The sequence below is a fragment of the Neolamprologus multifasciatus genome, chromosome 23, assembly GCF_963576455.1.
Source record: "Neolamprologus multifasciatus chromosome 23, fNeoMul1.2, whole genome shotgun sequence".
NCBI classification, from domain to species: Eukaryota; Metazoa; Chordata; class Actinopteri; order Cichliformes; family Cichlidae; genus Neolamprologus; species Neolamprologus multifasciatus.
This window is the reverse complement of record NC_140460.1, coordinates 6,016,860-6,033,607: the sequence shown is the minus strand read 5'-3', so window position 1 is coordinate 6,033,607 and position 16,748 is coordinate 6,016,860. Positions and strand designations below refer to the sequence as shown.

Below are 16,748 nucleotides of genomic sequence, written 5' to 3'. Positions count from 1 at the left end.
AGAACAGACTAATTAAGCAAAGCATCAGGGGATGTTATCTAGAATTAGCAATTTAAAACTCAAGCACAGACTACATCAAGCCCATGGAGACTGTTCAGGGAACATAGTTAAAAAATGAATGATAACAGCAAGAACACAGATTTGCTGTGGCCAGTGCTCTGAGCTGGAAATGGTGTGTGTTAACTGTATCTGATTTCTTTCATAGTATTTGCATATTTCCTTTATTCCTGCACACACATTGTACGCAGTTATGAGATAATAGAATTCTGCTTTTTTCCCAACCGAATTGGAATTGGATTCAATTTGTGGTAATGGAAAGGTTGAATATTGAAGAATGAGGTAGGTTCACTGGTTTGTGCAACCACTCACCCACTGATAAAGAACGAATAAATAACACAACATAAATGATGCAACTCTGCAAATAAAAGTTGCCCTACTTTACGGCAAATAAACCACAGAGCCATGAGCAACCTCGCGCCCTTAGAGAGCAGTTAAGAACAGTGGTCCTTGTTCTGCACTGCACAGCGTTTGGTTAGAGACCAACAGTGAACTTTAAAAGCAAAGAATACCATCATTTGATGCAACACAAAACAGTGGAGTTGGAGTTGGAGTCTATCCAATGGAGGATTTTAGATAAAGTGGCTGTAAGCCTGCCAGTAGGGAAACACAAGTCAGAAAGGGCTTGCACAGCCAGCCAGTCCTAGCTAAGTCTTGGTGAGAGAAACACTCAAATAATCAGGTCCAAATGTGTAAAAATAATCAAGTGTGTGAAAATGCATGTAAATAATGAAGAGGCAGTTCACCATGGAACAATGCAGGTTGAAATGCCATGAAGTCATTCCTTTTATGCCTCTCTTTATCATTTGATTCCTGATTACACAAGCAACAATTCGATAAGCTCCATCAGTAATATCCCTGTTTTTTTTTTTGTTTTTTTTAAAAGGAGTTAAATAAACAAAGAATAATTCTTGGTTGCTTGATCAATCAGGCTGAGTGGCTATGGTTTCAAACTGATTTCATAAACACTTATCATTCAGGATGCAAAAAAAAAAAAAAAAGAACAGCAAAATGTTCCTCGCGCTTGACCGGAGCACAGAAATATCCAAAACTGCGCTTTCCAATTGAGCTTGGAAAGTACAGTTTTTGTTCATCATATTTATCATGTAATAAACTAAAGCAGTTAATAATTTAAACACATTATTTCAGAATGAATTATATTAACCAAGATCAAACAAAGTAAACAATCTAGAGTTCTCTCAGATGTGTTTATTGCCTATGGAGCCCAAAAGCCCTCAAAGCTGCATTCTCGAGTAGAATTTACTCTTCTTAGTCTTGGTTTGTAACGCAATCACCTGCAGAGAATAATTGTAGTTTAGCCATGCCATGTTTTTCTATTATTTCCATAAAACTATATTTTCTACATTTTTATGCACTGCTGCAACAACCTAAAGTGTATTAAAATGTCTTTAAAATCTTAACTGTGCTTTTACACGTTTACTACGGACGCAATGTACCTGAGATGTAGGTTCAATTTTTCTGCTGTGTGTTCCTTGAAGCTGTAGTCAAATGATAATTTTGGCAAACTAAAAGAAGCAGTTAACTGCCATTTACTGTAAGCTGGATGTTTTGGATATTTTTCTGCACCTCTGGAGCTGATCAGTGTGGGTATTAAAGTTGCTGGAGTTTGTAGACAAAAATGGGAACCTCCTCTTCTGGAGTATATGCACACATGCCCACGAATAAATTCACACCAAAAGGATGGGAGGATGTATTCAAATGTAATTTCACACTTCTCTGTCCCTGTTTCTCCACTCCCTGTGGATTCTTTTACCTAAAACAAGCTCCTGCTGGTATACAGTTGCCTGTAGTGAGAGAAGCCATGTGGAAAAATGCTGATGCACTTGCAGCACGATAAGCAAATGACTGGCTTCACAACAAGCTCCATCTCGATCTGTTTATTTAGATGAAATGTTCCACTGTATGTTATCAGCTTACAGCTTTAAACCAGACTCTGTCTACACCATCAATAATTCATTCTGTCTGTGTGTAACTCATGGATGATTCGTGGGGATTTTTGTAGGACAGTGGTGCAGTCACATTACTGAGAGGTCTAGTTAGTGATCCCACCTTTATAATCATTCAGTCCAGTTTGGCTACCCTCAGTTCAGTTAACATGTCAGAAAAGTATAGCAATACAGCACAACAAATTACCTCAAGATGGACAACATGCACAAATATGTCTATGCATAAAATATTAAAGGTGTATGTAAATTATTCAAAAGGTTCGCTGTTGCCGTATGCCTAAGTGAGGTTTACGAGCCTGAGGTTCATTTCCATAAGAGCCATGTAGCCTGGCGTAATTGTCCTATTAATAATCCAAATAGCTAATTACATACTTTTACTACACACACTGATGGAAGTGAGAATAATTAAACACATTAATCTGGTTTGATCATCTATGTAATGACCCATGTAATAAATAAAATGAGACAATTAGGCATAGGTTTGGGTGATTTCATGGCGCTATTTAGAGCATGGTTAAAGTTCAGCTCAGCTGCTGTAAATCTGCTGGTGGAGGGCTTGGTGGAAATGGCCAGAACTCAGAGCAAAAATGCTGCAAAATAAACTTATAATGAACCTCATTCAGACAGTAATTGTGTGCTTCCACTGAGTGGTTCTGCTGCGTTGACTCCACTTTAGTGGAGTAAACGGGCTGAAAGAATCCCTGCAGGTCAGGCAGACATGATATTAAATTGCGAGCGAGGAGACTGACAATGATAGAAAGAGAAGGAGCGCGAGACAGAAGATGGTACGAATGCCAGCTCATTCCATCTACAGATATGGCATCTAATAAAAAAAGACTGAGGTAAAGTTATTGCATGGCCAGGTGAATCACACACTGAGTGTCAGTGTGAAGACCTCACTGTCTTCTGAGACTGGTATGAAGCTGGCAAATATTTCCTCAGCTGTGATTCTTGACCTGAATATAATTTGTTAACGTGCTGTTTCAGTTTATTAAAATGTTCAAAATACTCATATTTTCTTGGCAAATAATTTAACTGAATGCTCTTGATGCAAAGAATGTGAAATAAATGTGATCATTATATAAATTCCCATCTTAACAAATGTTTTCCTCCCCCTCAATCAAAGAGACAAAACAGCAATGTTAATCGCTATCAAGTGTTGAGCCCTTGATGCACAACAACAGCTAATTTAGCTCATTGGTTCTACTAGACATGAGCTGGGCAGTTTTCCATCACAGCAACATTAAAGAAAAGAAAAACTACACCTCACACTCCTTCCTCCATCTTTCCCTTTGTTTGCTTCTCCCTTCCTATACTCAAGCTCCTCGTGTGTTGCTCACCGATATTGTAGTGATCATTACTGCCTACCTTCAAAGAGCTGGGGCCTAATTGGCAGAGACATGGATGGTGGTTAGAGTGAACGGCATTGCAGCCCAGCCTCCATGTTAATTGGATAAGGTTGTGAATAATGCATGCGGACTAAAGGATGGATTTTCATTAATACCTTGGGATTGGGTTGCTATGGGATTTCAGGTAGCACAGCAGTGAGTATTTATATTAATAAAGCCAGCAATCGCTAGGTGAGAAAAGCCTTGGACCTTTATTGAATCATTCTTTTGGCTGCTGGTGTAAATGTTTGTCTTACTTTGGATCTTTCCTATTTAGCTGGCGCCATGGATGTGTTATTTGTGGCAGCCATTAAAGAAAAGCCTCCTGCTTCCATCAACCCAAGGTTGTAGTACACTTTCTTTTTAGCCTTGCTTGTTTACCTCTTTCTGATGTGCTCTAATTTAGTATTATAGTAGAATACACTATATAAGGCAATATATAATTTTGATGAGCTTTAAAGTCAGTATTTGGTAACACCATATTTATTTTTTAACACAGCCTGAACTCTCTTAGACAGCTTTCTTGTAATTCCTTTTACTATTCTTCAGGAATAGTTCTCCATTCTTCCTGAAGGACATTCAAAGCTCTTCGTTGGATGTTGGCTACCTTTTTGTTCTTTTCTTTGTCAAGATGAGGCAGCGTTGCTTCGGGAGTGTTGCTCTGGGGAGGCCAATCCATGACTGATAGTGTTCCATTGTGTTTTTCCATCCAGGTATGCTTGTATGCACTGACCTAATCAATTAACTAATTTACTAATCAAATACTTTAAAGTCGGTATTGTATGGTGGATCAAAATCTGATGGTACTTCTCTGCATTCATAATTCCATCAATTTTGACAAGATTTTCAACACCACTCGCTAAAATGTGGCCCCAAACCATGACAGAGCCTCCACCATGTCTTACAGATGGCTGTAGACACTCACTGTTGTGCCTGTCTTCTGAATTGCTCCACACTTGTTGATCACGGTTTCAACCAGAAATTTCACATTTAGAGCCATCACTCCATCAGACCTGTTGCCAACTGATTTTCAGCCCAGCTCTTGTGTAATTTGGCAGTTGTCAGGCGTTTCTTGCTGTTGTCTATCCGAGAATGGCTCCTTGACAGCTACACTTCCATAGAGACCATTTCCGACAAGGCTTCAGTGAATGGATGATGAATCAACTGAAGGGCCAGTTGCTTCTCTCAAGTCCTCTGTCAGGTCTTTGCTGGATACTGCTCTTCTGTTGCAGATAGTTTTTTTTTTTAGACCTGCCATTTCTTCTTTTGTCCTCTGTTTCTCCTGTTTCCTCAAAACTTTTAAGGACACACAGCAAACTATGCTAAAAAAAAAATGCCTGTTTTTGGCTAATAACTCTTTGAAAATTACTTTATTGTACCACAAACACTATTTTATGCCAATCAAACTGTGTTATTTTTGGCATTTCTGTAGATTCAACAGAAGAAATAGCAACAAATGACGTGCTTTTACAACAGGCTGCTATTATAAGGCTAGCTAAAGAAACAGCTTAAAATGTGCTCTTTGCTAAGTTGCCTGTTATGTGTGGACAACGCTGGCTCGTCCCTTGAGTTAGGTGCCCTTTTAATGCTTGAAGGATTCGAAGGTCAGTCTTAGGTGGCTTAACAAGCAAAGAGGCACTCTATTCAAAATGGCCACATACAGGGAGTGGATGGAAAATGTGTGAAAGAGCGGCCAATGATCAAAGACAAACTTTGAAAGACCTTGTGGAGATACAGAAATTCTTTTATTGCTGCCATATAATCTGCATCATTAGAATTGCATTAATAACATTCTTTACAGCATTATTTCATCTAATAATATTTCTCACAGTATTGATATTGCATTAAAGTTGTTTATCGAAGATGTTCATTTAAGGATCCTTCCATTATGTTAACTTTTATTACAGGTACAGCCAGAAGTATTTCATATACATTGCATATTTGTGCTTATTTCGAGTTGATGTTCGGTTCATTAAGCTTCACTGGCGTGACTGTCCAGGTGATACATGCTGAGGGAAACTAGAACATAGAAGGATGATTGCATGCACGCTTACAAATACATATAACACATATAATCTAGGAATGGGTCAGGCCTGAGGCCTTAACTCATTTGGTGTCTCACTATATTTTACTCTACTTGGCAACAGATGACCAGAGTCAATAATTAGCCCCTCAGGGTCTCTGGGGCTTGAAGTTTATTACCTTGAAGTTCTATGTCTGCTTATAGCCCTTAAAGATGTACAAGTGTAGTGTCCACAACATGTGTTTTGGTCAGAGGACATATGCTGATGTTTTCTCCTGGCTGTTAATAAACTCATCGTTTGATTGCACTTTTCTGGGGCCTCCGTGGTTTGTCTCACTGCTCTACATTGATCGATTTCGCAACAACCTTCAGACAGCTGAGAGAACTATAGCCCAACGCCACTTTAAAACAATCACAAGAAAATCTGGCTCCTTGGAATCAAAGCAAAAAGAAATGAGGGGCTCAAGACTTTAGCACAGTATTATATATCAGACTTTGCACTCCAGATTCTCATGTTTTCCTTTAAATCTCAGGATTTTAGGACTTGTATGTTTGGATTTTTTGTGTATCCTTGTTAATCACTAGGAAAGATGGATTTTGAAATGTTTCTATATTATTCTATATTATAATATTAGCCACAGGTATTCCCACTAATATAGTCTAATATAGCGCCATTTCCTAAAAAAAACAGGCAGTAAGTTGTCCTCTTTTAAACAAAAATACAAAAGGCAAAAAAAAACATTTCATCACATTCAAATAGGTTTAAAAAAGTAAGCATAGCTGTTACTCTTACAGCCTGCAATGTAAACAAAGCGCTTTTTCAATAAATATGAGAATGACGGCAGAACACTCCAACACCCTGCATTACTGTATGTGCTGTGCCCCCTTTGTTTGTTTGCAATTACTGTTTAATTAAATTTACAGCGATACTTCAAATTGCCCTGCGGAGGAATATATTATAGCATACTCGAGGGGAAAGAAGATAGAGTGGAATGGAGAGGCAGAGACTATTTAAAAGGCATGACACAAACAGATTCTATATTTACCAGAGACATTCAAATGCACCCCGCCTCCATTTGAAACAAAACAGCTTCAGTTTAGGCTCATTTCTGTTTCAATTTCACGTAGTTATTTGTTTTAAAGGGTAAAGTTGAATTGTAGATAGAAATATACATACAAATTAAAAGCTGAACTCATACCTTTAACAGCAGATTGAGTGTGGTCAGCGATGGGGCTCGTTGTTCTCTCTCCTGGAGGGCTGCTCGTACCACTTGCCTCTGTGCTCTGGACTGCAGGTACTAACTGAATCAATGGCATCACCTCTTTCTCCTCACTGGAAAGACCTTCTTCTGAGTTCTGCAGCTCAGTCACCGGACTCCTGAAAGAAAAAGTGCCACTTCTGTCCTCCATAATGGCATTATCTATGCTGCCCTTTTTCCCACTGGGTTTTGGAAAACTTGGGTTCCTGCTGGGCGCTTCCCCCTGTGTTTGGTTATTTGTTGTCTTTTCGTTTGGCACCATGGGTGTTTTCTCTGTATCATCACCTTCCTCACTCTGAGTCCAGTATCTAAAAGGCCTCATAAGAGTGTTAACAAAGTCAGTCAGAATACTATTACTGGTTTGAACTTGGGGCGTGGAAGTAGAAATTGAGGATAATGTTGGGGTCTCAGATCCAAAGTAGCTTCCATCTTCTTCCTCATGGGCAGAGCCTCCATGCTTCTCGAAGGTTTCAAGGTCAGAAACGCCCAAAGTATTGCTGTTCTTTAAGCTGTGTGACTCATTCTGGCTGGGTTCTGGCGTTCCAGGTCCATCCTGAGTTTCATCCCAACCCTCCTCAGGCCTTAAGTGGATGATCACATGCTCTTCGGAGATCTCAGACGAGTTGTTGATTCCGGCAATGGACGGGACTCGTACTTCATCTAAGTCAACAAGGCCAGTCCAGGTGGAAGTCTTAGGAATAGAGGCACTATCCTGGGCTTCGGTTAATAAGGACATGGCCTCTGCTGCCAGGTGAGGTGTCTGATACAAAGGTTGTGGCTGCGCAGCCTGCACCCCTGCTGGCTGGTGGGCTGAAACACACAATCACACATCAATTGACTTGTTTTGTCTTCTACGTTACAACACAGCCAAAAACCTCACATTCCTTATTTTTAAGAAGATTAAATCCAGAGTAGGTCACACATGTGTTATAGATATCACAAGTAGATCTGTTTTTCTACAAAAAATTACAACTATTTGAAATCAGCAAATATACAAATGTGACTGCATCCACAATATTATTCACACGAACCATATCTATGTTAATAAACGAAATCCATTACCATTTTTATCTACTTTTAGCTATCTGAAAGGCATTCTTGTAAATCTGCATTCAGCATTGTTGGTGCTATGAAGAGGTTCATCTGTCAGCTGTTTGTTTTGACAGATTCACTGCTGCTCTGCTCTCACGCTGTTCTTGTTTACTTTAAAATTACTGGGTTATGCAGATGTTTCACTTCAGTTACATTTTCATGGGCTGACAATGTGAAAGACGAAATTGTCATTCTTTCCTTTCTTCCTACCTAAATATTAATTTGTAGTCTTCTCATGATATCAATTCTTATTCTGTGTGTGTTGCTGGAAGAAGTTGGCTACTAACAGTGAACAAAATAGCTCATTCGGTTTGAAGATGAGCCCAACTTATTCGTGTGTCAGCAGATAAGAGGACAAGGCCAGACACAGTCACTGCAGACCCCAGCTAGACTTGCTTTAGTCGTGCTCTCACTCTTATTTGATCCATATTTCCATTCTGTCTTGCAAGCGCAGCAACCCACAAAATACAAGCCCCGATATCCATTGAGGGGAAGCAAATGTCGCACAGTCTCTTCACAACTCCTTCATGTGTGACTCCAACATCTCATGTTAATTAAAAATCAGAAGGGGAAACAATTCCCCAGATACAACGCTCGTTACCATGGCAATTACCACAATGTAACCATCGCAGAGGGCTTAGTACCTCGGTAGCAGTAGGCATCAAACAGAGCTGAGGTGTCAGGAAACCCAGTCCGGTTCGGGTTGTTGTAGACAGTCCGTACCCCAGGCTCGTCTCCGCCGCAGTTCTTCCGCGGGACGTTGATGGGATAGCGAACGCTGCCATCAGCGAGCCAGCCGGGATCACACTGGTCAAGACCAGACTGCCAGGCGAGGAAGAGCTGCCCAACAGTAGCCAGCTGGGCTCCCAGGGAATGGCAGTGAGTGGAGGCGGTGGCAAGGCTCAGCTTCTCTGGCACTGTGGAGTGAAAAACCTCACCTGGAAGGTGTAAAAAGAAACGTTGAGTTGTATTACAGAGCAAAAGCACTTCAGCCTTGAGAACATTTTTGTTTAGTTGGTTGGCAGTTGCAGGATTTTGAGTGCTGGTTGATTCTTGGATCATTTGGTATTGCAAACTGATGTTACGTGAATTTGAGTTTGTGTCTGTCTCTTCTTGGTTGAATCGTATTAGTATTTTCTTTTAAGGTGCTATAACGGCAATCGGTTCTAGACATTTTCTTTTTCTCCTTTGTGAACTGTAAAAAAAGTAAGAGGTGTAGACTAGAAGTGAGGAAGCAGAAGGCATTTATTGTTGCCTGCAATAATAAAAGGAAATCAGTAATTCAAAGTATTGACTAAAGCAAATTGTTTGCAATTAAAGACATTTAAAAAAAAAAGAAGATCTAAGTACACAGACAGCGAATAAAAGAAAAGAAGAAAAAAAGAGGCTGAAGAATGGTGCTGTTGATGCTGATAAAAAAGAAATTCAAAAACAGGCAAGACAGAGAGTGCTCAAGAAGAACATAGCACAAATGCATTTATATGATCGCTGGCAGCTCAGGGTGTGGTGATGAAAAATATATAAGCTGGAGGGTTGGACAGTAAGAATGAGGAGCAGAAAACAGAAGAATACATTTGATACGAGGATCTAGGAGATTTATGTCAAGAAAGAAGAATGTCACTTCAGTTTTTCTGAGCAGTTAAAAAGGTCAAGATCCAAGCAAAATAAAATGGGAAAGAGCCAGAAAGGGGATACATGAGGTGTTATTTGTCAGAACTATTATAGAAGATGCTTAAATAGGCATTTAAAAGGTGCTGAAAATGTGCTAATTTTTATAGATTGCAGATTAAATTAGAAAAGATTGACAAATCAGCGAAAGACCTATTTACTGTCATTTTTTTGTGCAAATCAAGCCCAGCTGAGCTTTTGTACATGTAGAGAAAGGTCTGCTGCTGAGTTTATTAATTCATCTTTTAGTTTTTGTTGTTTTCTTATTAATGAATGAAACACCAGCTATGTATCACCCAGGAATTTTGCTTTGACTGCAGACAATTATTCGCTGATTACTTCAATCAGGTTGTTAATTCCACCAAACAACATTCTTAACTGCAGGATACAAAGTGTAGAGATGGTCGTACAATTTTCTCTTCTCAGCACATCAGTCCCATACTAGGTGTTAATATTGTCTTTAAATAGTGGAATGGCTTTCTTACTACTATGATGCTTAATGACAGTTGCACACCTCATACTGAGAGACCTAGATAAAGTAACCCCTGTTGCAGGTCAGAATGAGGTGTTAAAATTATTAGAAAAACGGATGCCGGTTATTATAATTGCGCTTTGGAATTTGCACGAGGTTAAAGTATGACAAACACTTAATTTCAGTCAGGCGTAGATGTGATTATGGTGTGAATGACGAATATATGCAGTGTTAATATTTGCCATTTCAGCATTGAGCCCATCATTCCTCTAGAGGAAACACCACGCTCAGCACAGCAGGGAGGAGAGAGAGATGATAATCACTTTCCCCCCTTGAGGAACACATACTTACAATCTACAGTTGGATTTTTGGAGGTGATCTAATATTCTCTAAAAACAGCACTAACACTTGAAAGAATGGCTTTCGTAGAAGTGTGGCAACAAGAGAGCAATCAGAGCTCTGACAGCTTAAATATACTGCGTTACACAAAGGATACACCCGACGTACGGTAAAGTGCACTCATAGAGCTTGTCATGTAGTATGAGCGGTAGTGAACTTGTGATGCCTGAGCACACTTGCGCAGCTCTCATCTATCTAAGATAAGTAAGGAGTGGAGAGGCTTCAGTCACCAATTAAATCAAACGCGAGGAGCGAAATGTTAGATATGTTTGTTAATTTGACCTAAAAACAATAAAACTTATCAACTAGTTTGATTGATTTATATCCATAATTCCCCCCTGGTGTTTAGCCGCTGCTCAGTCCTCATCAAGATGGCAACAAATACTGTGTATCCAATGTTGAGATTAAAGAATAGAGGGCTAAAAATGTAACTGAGACGTTTGAGAAGAAAGAAGGCAAATCTCAAAGCACATCAATGACTGTTTAAGAGGAATAAGCATCATAAAGGTCACTGGCTGACTTGATGTCTTTCAAGCTGAGGTTGCATCATCTGTCACTGTGACAGACAGGGTCATAAAATGTCCATCATAATCTATTATTACCAGTCATTTTAATTTTAATTTATCCTGATAAAGGAATATATTCAATAAAAAGATAATAAAGAAACAACTCAGTCACTGTTTAATACAGAGAAGAGAACATGCATTTATCAGGAAAGGACAGACAGTTTCACTGACCTTGGGATCACTCCTCATGTCAACACCACAAGAAGCACGTAAGTTTTTACTCAAAGTGACACTAAAATACTCCAGCCATTGTTATTAAACAACCAAATGTGACGAAAACAGGATGCTCGCTTGATAAAGTAAGATAACTGATGGGGCCACTGTCAGTAATCATATAATAACCTCATTGTAACCTCATATACTGAAGATTGGCGACCTGTCCAGGGTGCACCCCGCCTCTTGCTCTATTATAGCCGAAGAGAATGGATGGATGGGATGGACGAGTCTAGAAACACTGCCCTCAGGGAGGCGATCAGAGGTCAGCAATACTGTTTTTACATGAGACCACGTGTGTTTCTTCTGTATCAGGGTGCAACAGAATCCATCTGTGACCTGCAGTGGTCACAGATGCACCCCAAGACATTGAGGGAGGATATTTCTGTATAATGTTTGATGTTATGTTTAGAAAAAGAGAAGTCGCCAATGCTGTGAGCACTATTCTTGTCACTATTGCATATGAATTATTTGATCTAATGGCAGGTCATCATCATTCTTCTAATCTGTCAAAAATGATGGACGGCCGTCTGATTTTTCTGTCATTCAGTCAAAAAGAAAAAGTCAGACAATGACAGAAAATATTTAATCAATATTTGATTTCAAGATGTAAGTAAAAATGTTTTCTTTAAATAACGTTTAAATAGCTTGATCATGTGGCCATGTTTCTTCTCTAATCCTTAAAAATGGTTTGAAGTTCTTGTAGATTTGGAGGACTTTCATTTTGCACAGTAGCAGCTTTATAAGGTGCATCTTACCAGCTGCTCTTGCTATAATCGTCAGGCTTTGAGGTGATGCAGTAAACACTGACATAATTGTCAGATCTATCATTCAAGATTTATGGACATTTGTGAAAGAAAACCAAAGCAGGCCTCCAATTTCTAGCCAACAACCACTGATTTTGATGTATGAAAACCAACTCTGTCTCCATCCGTCTTGCAATGCTTCCAGCTAACTGGCATTGAACAGAATACTCTGTAAAAATGCTTCAAACACGCATTCAATTGCTATATATTTTATATGATGTGATGCTAACAGATTTAGGCTATAGGCAAAAAGTCAGCCAACTTGCAGTTACTCATCCATGGAGAACAACTTAAAGGTGGAGCAACACTTGATGAAATCAGGATATGCCCTCTAACTTGCAAAGTAAATCTATATTAGGTCTCTAATGTGTAAAGAGAGCTTTCACCTACTTTTTTGCAGTTATAAGTGTGCTGTCAGGGTTCTGAGTTTTCTGTAAAATATTATTCTTTTGGCTTTTGACATTTTTCTTGTAATAGCATTTCCTGGTCGGTTTCTTTATATTTATATTGTCTGTTTTTACTTTTACTTCAAGTTCGGTATTTAAGTCACTGAGTTCCTGTGTGTTTCTGCCTCCCTTGTGTTTTCATGGCTTGTTTAGTCTCTGTTTTGTTCCCATTTTTATTTTTTTATTCCTTTTGAGTCATTATGTTAAGTTATCCTCAGCTGTGTTCTCACCCGTTACCTCTCCACCTTGTTATCATGTGAGTATATGTCGTCTGAGTCGCCTTGTTGTTTGCCACGTCGTCCCTCATTGCTTTGTGTTCCTTTGTTCCTTGTTGTCTTTTATTTGTATTTTATGGCCCTGTTTTTAGGCGTTGCTTACATTTTGCAAGACAGGATTAAGGTTGTTTTGCTTTTTCTATTGCAGTCCACCTTCGACTCCCACACAGCCGATCTTTGACACACAGTCCATGACATCTTTATTACGTCCTTGTAAAAATCTCACAATTAAAATGATAAAAATGGACACCAAATCTATAGATTTCCCGGTTTTATTGTGTAAGCTATTGAGTTTACAACATGCAGCAATTGGGGATGGGGTAAATAAGATTATGGACACATAAGATGTGCCCAGTGCCACCTCTTCTTGTGGCGCTGCAAATCAGAGCAAACTTTTATGATAACACTACTGACCCACTTAGCTTCTGCCTTCAGGCCTCTGCATCTCCCTCAGTTGAACAAACTCTCCTCCCTTTCCTCTCCCACTGCTCTTCTCTAGACTGTGCTAACAGAGTATTAAGGCCTGGTCACAGCCTTCTGGCACTGCGAACCCTCGGCTTAGTGGACCCATGCATGACTAAACTCAAATTTATGGTAGAAGCTCCTGACTCCTACCTTGAAGACGCTTAGCAAAACAGTAGACATCAAACAGCTCATCGGGGGACCTATTGCCGTAGTTACGAACTCCAGGTGAGTCCTCACAATCGCCATAGCAACCTGGCCGTGGTGACTGGATGGGATACCTGCAGAGGAACCCAAGAGATAGGGACAATGACAGAGAGTGTGAGAGAAGAAAAGAGAGTGAGATTAATATAGCCTGGCCATGAAAAAAGCAGCCAGAGACTTGGCTCCCCTGGGATGAGTCTGTGTTCACACGCATACAAAATAAGATAAAAGGTACACTTTTATCATTGCCTGCCCTGAAATACAATAAGTTTGAGTTGACCAAAATATATTTCCCAAATACTAATGAAAAATAAACACAGAGATGTCCTCCCTTGAATCTGGTTGGAAGCAAGAAATATAGTAACATTCACAATATGCGACAACAACCGCAGGAAAATAATTGGCAAGCACTTCAATGGATACACTATCTTGTTTGTTTTAATTGTTCTGCCCTCGGTGTGAGTTTCACAACCAAATAGTTTCATTTTAAATCATTTGAAAATGCATTTAGTGCTCTCGCGGTATAAGACTGTCAATGCTCAAGCTTTTAGAAAGAGAAAGAACGAGAGATAGAAAGTCAAGAAGAGGTTAAAAGAATCAGAGTGTGGTGGTGGCTTGGCATGCCTGTGGGGCTAAAAAGAAAAAGAAAAAAACAACATCAACAATCTATATTTAGGCTCCAACTGAGCAATTATTCCACAAGAACATTGTTTCCTGCAGCACCACAGCGCAAACAAAGAGGCTGATTAAAAGATTATGCCGGGCATACAGGGACTTTATGAAGCACTTGGAAAAGATGCGCAATCAAATATACATGGAGAAGACAGACATGCTTGTGATATAAGAAAAGAACAAAATCTTTTAGTGTCTCAGGCCGCAGCTACTTTCTTTTTGCTTGGTGTCTGATGAAATGGCGGTTGATGTCTATATTTTTTTCACCAAGTATTAATTGGACACTTTCCTCCTTGCTGATGTGCAGTCAGAGCCTCCTGGATCTGGACCAATTAGATAGCTCCCGAGTGAAAACAACAGGAGTGCGGGATGGAAGGCGAGAAAGAAAAAGGCAAGGAAGTCGTGCCGCAGGAAGTCTGCGAAAAACTGTCAGGCAGACAACAGTCAGTCTGCTTGCCAAGTGGAGCAACGGCAATTTGAAATTAAAACGCTGATATGGAAAACAATGTGGAGAGGCAGGCTCTGACTGGTAATGTAAAAAGGGATTTAACAGAAAGTGGCAAGCTGAAGTACATGGCTGACAGACAGCTCAGAGGGGGCTGATGTAGTTAAACTGCCTTTCCAGTGTACAAACAAGCTATTAGGTCCAATTATGTTGCACAGTATCAAGTCTATGAAAACCCCCAAAATATCACAATGACTTTCAAACTTTGATACTTTATACTTATAGATAGTTCATTAACTTGTGTTTTTGTAGACGGATTATTTAGAGATAGTCTTTTGTTATAATGTTTGATAGTGAGGAAAACAATCAGAAATATTAGTCTTATCTACTGCTCGAAAGAGGTTTTATACGATAACTCTCTTCAGCAAACCGTGTTAGTATGAGAACTAGATAGATAACTTATTTAAAAGTCAAGTTCTGCTGCAATCTATGAGTCAGTCAGTGTCTATAGGATAAATAATGTGTTGCCTGTAACTGAAGACAGTTTCCTCACAGATTCTCTAAAACTTGAAATTTGGCACACTGACTGATATTTTTCACCGAACCTCATGACTACACCTCGAGCATAGCAATCCCAACCAATGGGGTTGGGATTGCTGAAAGGAATTTTGTGCATATATCTTTAAACCACATAAATAAGGATTCAAAAAGGATCAAAGCATGTTACAAGGTCAATTTCCACCATACAAAAGTAATGGAAGACCTCTTCCAGTCATCCCCAAAAATACCTTCAGTCAAATGTTGTTGGGATTTTTTAAATGACTCATGTGCGTTCTTAACTCACAGCCAATGAAAAGCACCAATCAAGTGACATAGATGAACTTCAGACAAAGCCTTATGAAAGTGAAAAGACAGAGCTTACGGAAAGTGATTGTGATTTTTGGCACTATTAGATCATTATCCCACAGCGTCCTGCCTAACTGCTCACCACACTGTTTTTTCATTTCAGCTATCATTAATGACCTTTTAAAACTTACCCCAGGTTGGCTCAATTGGATTAGCAGAAAACAATTCAAATAAATTGAGGGTACCAATTCTTACACATGTTATGAAACTATGCATGAACCCATGCCATTTCCCATTACAGTGGTCCCTTGTTTTTCACGGGAGTTACGTTCTAAAAAAAAACCCGCGATAGGTAAAATCTGCAAATTAGCGAACTTTATTTTTTACAATTATTATAGATGTTTTACGGCTGTAAAACCCCTCATTACACACTTTATACACTTTTCTCAGACAGGCATGAACATTTGAAGCGCCTTGAGGCGACTTTTGTTGTGATTTGGCGCTATATAAATAAAATTGAATTGAATTTCACACTTTTCTCTCTTGTTTAAACACTCTCAAAGTTCAAACGTTGTAGAAAAATAAGTCCAGTGTTTTGTCGACATTGTTGTGTTCGTTAGGGAGAAAATTTACAGACATACAGAACAAGACTTCAGAGTCACACAGCTTAGCCCCTGTCTATGAAAAGCGCTTAATAAATAAACTTTACTTACTTAGTTGCCATTTCTAGCCAGAGGGAAAATATGTCTTTTTCCCCACATTTTTCTCCTGGATTTGCTGATGATACCCTTTATTTAATGGGGGTTTGTTGCACAGATTCCACAAAAAGACTGAGGAGTCACTTGGGTTTGTGAACTGGCTATAAACATCTTGTGTTATTTAAAGCAAACTCCACGAGTGTTAGGATGCCTGGGTCGTTGACCCAGGGTTTTTGAGTTTATTATATTATTTATCATTCCTAGTCTTTGGTTTCTTTGTTAGAGTTCTGTCTTATGGTTTATGTCTCTGTGTTCTCTAGTTGCTCTGTCTCCCCTGTCAGCTGTATCACCTTGTCAAGTTTGCGTCTCTGTGTTATGTTTCCTGTTTTACTTTGAAAGTCCGTCTCATGTAAATGCGTCTGGCTTTGCTTCCTTTGTCTCGTTAGGCCTGATTTGCCCCAGCTGTGTTTCCCTCCTGCTACCCATTCCCTGATTGCTCCCTCTGTGTACTTAAGCCCTGTGTTTCTCCGTGTCGCGATCTACTCTCATCTTGCTGTGTGTTCTGTCCGTTTGCCAGTTCAGGTTATTGTTGTCTTCCGTTTATTATTTGTATTCCCAGTTTTGCTAGTTCTCGGTTTGCCATCTAGCAATAAATCTGAGTTTAAGTTCACCTTTTGTCTAAGACTGTCTGCACTTTGGGTCCTCCTACTACCACTCCTGCCTGCACACAGCCTTCACACGACAATGAGTGGGGAGTGGATCTGAGTGATTTGGGGTAAATAAAAGGGTA

The 16,748-nt window shown here is 39.5% G+C and overlaps 1 protein-coding gene across 3 annotated transcripts in view; it reads right to left on the bottom strand.

Annotated features, from left to right (window-relative positions):
• The window catches only part of ncanb (neurocan b), a 202,129-nt gene that overhangs the window by 122,634 nt on the left and 62,747 nt on the right, over positions 1 to 16,748 (bottom strand). For all 3 annotated transcript variants that reach the window (XM_085152483.1, XM_085152482.1, XM_085152481.1), the window contains exons 6-8: positions 13,247 to 13,374; positions 8,431 to 8,724; positions 6,635 to 7,504 (exon numbers count right to left, since the gene is read on the bottom strand). In XM_085152483.1, coding sequence (XP_085008609.1) covers positions 6,635 to 7,504; positions 8,431 to 8,724; positions 13,247 to 13,374 — 1,292 coding nt within the window. The remainder of the gene's footprint in view (positions 1 to 6,634; positions 7,505 to 8,430; positions 8,725 to 13,246; positions 13,375 to 16,748) is intronic.